General features: G+C 41.3%; 1 protein-coding gene across 1 annotated transcript; it reads right to left on the bottom strand.

Moving 5' to 3' along the window:
• Nucleotides 1-394: 394 nt before the first annotated feature.
• On the bottom strand, nt 395-4151 carry LOC127507906 (CD209 antigen-like protein C). The gene is made up of 5 exons (XM_051885307.1): nt 4100-4151; nt 2264-2565; nt 1539-1694; nt 629-738; nt 395-530 (listed from the first exon to the last, which is right to left on the bottom strand). Exons 1-5 carry the CDS (start codon nt 4149-4151, stop codon nt 395-397), a joined length of 756 nt encoding a protein of 251 aa, XP_051741267.1.
• Between the last annotated feature and the right edge of the window lie 1082 nt (nt 4152-5233).

The following is a 5233-nucleotide window of genomic DNA, read 5'->3' as shown; positions in this document are numbered from 1 at the left end:
GGAAATATGCCACGTAATAAAAAATTAAATCATCTTTACGCAGGTTTATTGTCATAATTGCTACAAAATGCTGCAAAAACATTCAGAGAGTCAGAGTTCAAATTAAACTTTATTGATGTCCTGAATAATACAACTATAAAATCGTGATAATTTAGGTTAAGAGTATCACCTGCATATTTTGGTTTAGGAAATCAGGTGTGATTGAGCCTTCAAAACAAAGAAAATTTAAATAGTTTATACATATGAAAGCATTATGAAAATATTACAAATGTTTTTACAGATTAGCATAATTAAATTGTCATGCAAACAAAAACAGGTAAAATTACTAAACAAGATTTTTAAAGATGTTTAAGGTGTTCATGATGCACTCTATGTGAATACATATTGTAACAAGTCATTTAAAAATAGTCTTCTCACAGATCCATTTATGATGATCATTACATGGATAATCAGCCCATCCTAGTGAATGAGTCAGAGCACAGTTCTCGTTTGTGTATCCATATGGCTCTCCATACCTCCAGAACCTGAAACTACAGATCAGCATTAGAATGTCAGAACTGCTTTCTGTGTGATATGATACTGACAAAGAATCATTGATTAGATATTAATCAGTTCAGTGATTTCTCACCCAGAGGTCACTTTAGTGCCATCAACCCATTTCCATGTGCCCTCCACATCACTGTCAGTCAGACCAATCCAGACTAAATCAGCAGAACTAGTAATGTTTTTGACAAAATTCTAGAAGTAAAACAGAAACACAATTACATCAGAATTGTACTGTTACCGGGAGGAGACATGTTCAGTTCACTTAGTTTTGTCGTGGCCATTGTTGTGGACATATTAACTCGTGGGAACGTGATATGTCGTGGCCACAAGATCATTTCGTCGAGGTAATGACATCCTTTTGCCGTGGCCACGTAATGTAAAGTCGTGGCCTTGAGATCCTAAGTTGAGGGAACAATATATTTTCTTGTGGCCACAACTTCTTCATGTTGAGGGAAAAACATCTATTTCTCATGGCCACGAGATAAATGCGTAAACAACCTGTGTGACCATAGCAACCTGGAATGATCAGAAATAAATGGGCCTATAATAATATTTATTTTGAATTAAGAAAAAGCACAGAATTAAGAAATGATTATATTAACGTATTGCCTATTTATATTGGATTGTGCGCGATGGTGCCTATAGACAGCATTCAAATGAAGTTTATCAATAAATGTTGAAAGAATGTGCCATTTTTATTTATTCCACCCAACAGTCTTTTAAATCCATTCACTAGGGTAAATATATCATTTTATTTAGGTTTAGTAGGCATAATAATAATAACAATAATAATAAAGACACAATCAGTGAATGGATTTAAAAGGTTGTGAGATTGGATGGATAAAAATGTTATCACGTTCTCGTGGCCGCGACAAAACTAAGTGAACCGAACATGTCCCCTCCCGGTCACCATAGAATAGAAACATTTCAGCACACTGTTTTTCATTTAACAGCTAAACACCACACACACACAGAAATTATCGTTCACTCACTTGCTCCTCATTGCTGTTTATTATGATCAGATCTGCTCCTCTATCTCTACAGTATCTTCTGCTCTCAGTCCAGTTCTTCTTCTCAGAGGAAATGAAGTAAACACTGTACTGATAGTTTGTCCATCCATCTACTAAAACAACCAGATTGGCCGTTGACTCAATTTTGATCCACACCAAGCTAAAACCTTTTTTTAAAATACTATTTGTATATACAGTGTACAAGGTGTTTATATCTTTATTAATCACTCTTGTCTCATTTCTGATTCTCATTTTTTATGTTACTGGATTGGTTAATGTAATTATTATAAGACTTATTTTAACATGATTGCTATATAGAAAGTTAACATTTAATTACGCTTCCTGATTCATGTTAAATTCTGTGATAAGGGATTTTTCCAGCCATTAAAGCAATTCAAGCTTGAATGTTTTATGAAATGCTTATGATCAATGATATGACCACAAAAAAAATGACTTCTAAAGCCACTTGTTGCAACATCTTGTCTGTCAAAATAATGTAATTTCTTAAATGATCTTCATTATCTAAATGATCTATTAACATTCATACTCGATTGACATCCCTAAAATAGTATTAATCTCTATAAATATGGCAGTAACACAAAAGCTGCAAGTTCAGTACGAGCACAACAGTTACAGCTTTAAATAAACCAGACGACCCAACACAACAGATCCAGTACTCTTCACTTTAATAATGGAGTCTGATATGCCTTCATAGCTAAGTTACAAGTAAGAAACTTACCTACTTTGCCAAAACATATCTGTTTGTTTTTTTCTGATTTCAACTGGTCTCTCTCTTTAGTCAGATTACCATTCTGGATTATTAACTGGTCTCTCTCTTCTGTGAGGTTGGTAGTCTTGGTTATTAGTTGGTCTCTCTCTTCTTTGTAGTTTGTGCTCTTTGTATGGATGTAGACACACAGCACTATGACTGCAGTCAGCAGAAGAACACACAGCAGCCCCAAACACACTAGAGCTGCTCTGGAGCTTCTGATCCTCACAGAATCACTTTCTGTACATGAACAAACATGCTGTTATTCTCTTTATTCATCCACTTAACACAACAGACATTAACTGCATGAAAACTGAGTGAATTATTAATCTCAGTACCTGTGAGTTCAGATGATTGTCTTTGTGTTGAGTTTGTGATCTCTTTTTCAATTTTACCTTTAATAATGTCATAATTTTCATAGATATTATCGGTAGTTTGTCCATCTTTTCTGTGCATTATGCAGGTTGTACTCCTCTCTATATTTTCATTTACACTTTCAGACAGTTATGGTGTCTCTAGTTTCTCTCCTGGAGTGGACTGTGTTTTGTTCCTCTTCTGTGTTTATATGGCAAGTATTTATGCAGAAAGGAACTGTTTCGTGGAAATGTTTCCAGTATTTATGCAGAAAGGAACTTTAACTGATCACAGAAGTACACTAGATTTTTTTTTTCTACAGTGTGAATTGGGATCATTTGAATGGATTTAAATACAGGTATAATCATTCAGTGTATTTGTTTAAATTCATCTTGTTCATTTGGACAGTGGGTGCTGTTGGAAAAACTTACGCAGCTTTTGAAATGTTTAGATTGTTGCTGGTACATCAAAAGTCCAGACCGTGATCAGTTTATGGTTTTAGCAGTGGCTGCATTTACATTCTCTTCAATAATTGTGAGTTATTTGGCATGTGGCATGTGGAGGTGACGGATGATTTATAGCTTTTTCTCACAGCAGCTGGAATAATTAAACTTATCATTTTGATGGCAGATTGTATGGTATGACAAATTAACATTAGAGATTATACTGTACAGAAATTGAAATCTACAGGTAACACTAATACACGTAGTCATGCAATGCTGATGTTGTTAACATTAACAATTTGAGAAAAAAGTATAATAATTTGCACAGTTTGATGTGATATGAGTTAAGCGATCTTTAGATTTAATCACCATTGGCAGAGCGATTTATTGTAATGCGTTTTTTTTCTCAGGTGGTCAGAAAAAAAGTGGCAGATTTGTTACTGTTACGTGTATGTTCTGTTTACCTCAGTTCTGTCCTGTCTGCATTTGTTCTCATTAGTCTCTATGGTTTCTAATTAAGTCTCGTCAGCTGTTCCCGTTTAGTAGTCATTATCTGTGTATTTAAGGTCCACCCTATTCTGTGTTCTTTGTCAGTCATTGTTGGTGTAACCCGTAATGCTCTCCTGTTGGATTAAAGACTGTGTTCTCTACTATCACCTTCGTCGTGAGTTTCTGAGCCACCAGTACTGTAACAGAATGACTGACCCTCAAATTGAGTATAAAGAATTAAAGATGGACTCGCCAGCCTTGCGACTTCTCCTCCTCCCAGAGAGCAGTCCTTATTTGGACCAATTGGCCTGGATGATCCGGTATGGGGACCTTTTCCTCACAGCCAACGAGCCCGAGGCGCCCACCGAGGTCATTTCAGGACTGGAAAACATCAAAGCCCCGGAGTCGACGCAAGCGGGTCAGTCCATCGCAGAGCCAGGAGCAGATCTAGATCTGATCGATCTGTGGTCCGCGGATCCAATTCCCACCCAAGTCCCCACCCTCGAATCCTCCTCGTCTACGCCGGTCCCGTCCGGACATCACCTTCTGCCTGTAACCCTGCCTGTCCTTCTGGTCCCATCTCCACTGCTGGTCGCGACCAGCCCCCTGGGTCCGTTGGTACTACCGGTGTCGTCAAGCTCCTCGGCTCTGTCCCCGCCGCTCACTCCGTGTTGCTCATCCTCCTCGCCTCAGGCTTCCCTACCACCAGCTCGGCTAGAGGCCGGGTCCCCGGCTGCACTTCGGGCCTCCAGGCCTACATCTCCACCTCGACCTGTCAGCCTGTCACCATCGCCTCGGCTCACCGCTCCCTCATCGCCTCCGTGGCCTGTCTGTCCGGATGCTCCGCTGGGCTCACTCGCCACTCCAGGTCGGCCTCCGGTGGTCGACGCCCAGCTTCCGCTACGGACTTCCGGGGTTCAAGCTGCGCCTGAACCCTGCACCCCTACAGCGTCATCGGTCTCCTCCCTTCCTCCGACCTCCCTGTCGTGCTCGCTCGCCTCATCGTCACCCCGGTCATCCGAGTCCCCGTCATCGCCTCGGTCCTGCGAGCCAGCAGCTCAGCGCCAGGCTTCCAGGCCTGCGATGTCGCCTAGGTCCGTCAGCCACTACATTCCGCCGGCGCCTCCACTCACCATGGTTCCGCCTCCGCTGATTGGTCCCAAGGTTCCGTCCGCCCCTGCAGTCAGGACTCCACCTTGGCTCCTCCCACCGTCAACTCCACCATGGTGCCCGTGGTCAACTTCTCCAGGCTGCTGTCTGTCACCAGCTCCACGCCCTCCACCGAAGCCTCTGCCCTCTCTCCTCTCCATAGACTTTGTTACGGCGTGAGGACGCGCCTTTCCGAGAGGGGCGTAATGTTACGTGTATGTTCTGTTTACCTCAGTTCTGTCCTGTCTGCATTTGTTCTCATTAGTCTCTATGGTTTCTAATTAAGTCTCGTCAGCTGTTCCCGTTTAGTAGTCATTATCTGTGTATTTAAGGTCCACCCTATTCTGTGTTCTTTGTCAGTCATTGTTGGTGTAACCCGTAATGCTCTCCTGTTGGATTAAAGACTGTGTTCTCTACTATCACCTTCGTTGTGAGTTTCTGAGCCACCAGTACTGACTGACCCTCAAATTGAG

Source organism: Ctenopharyngodon idella, chromosome 3 (assembly GCF_019924925.1).
Source record: "Ctenopharyngodon idella isolate HZGC_01 chromosome 3, HZGC01, whole genome shotgun sequence".
NCBI lineage: Eukaryota > Metazoa > Chordata > Actinopteri > Cypriniformes > Xenocyprididae > Ctenopharyngodon > Ctenopharyngodon idella.
This window is presented reverse-complemented; position numbering and strand designations above follow the sequence as displayed.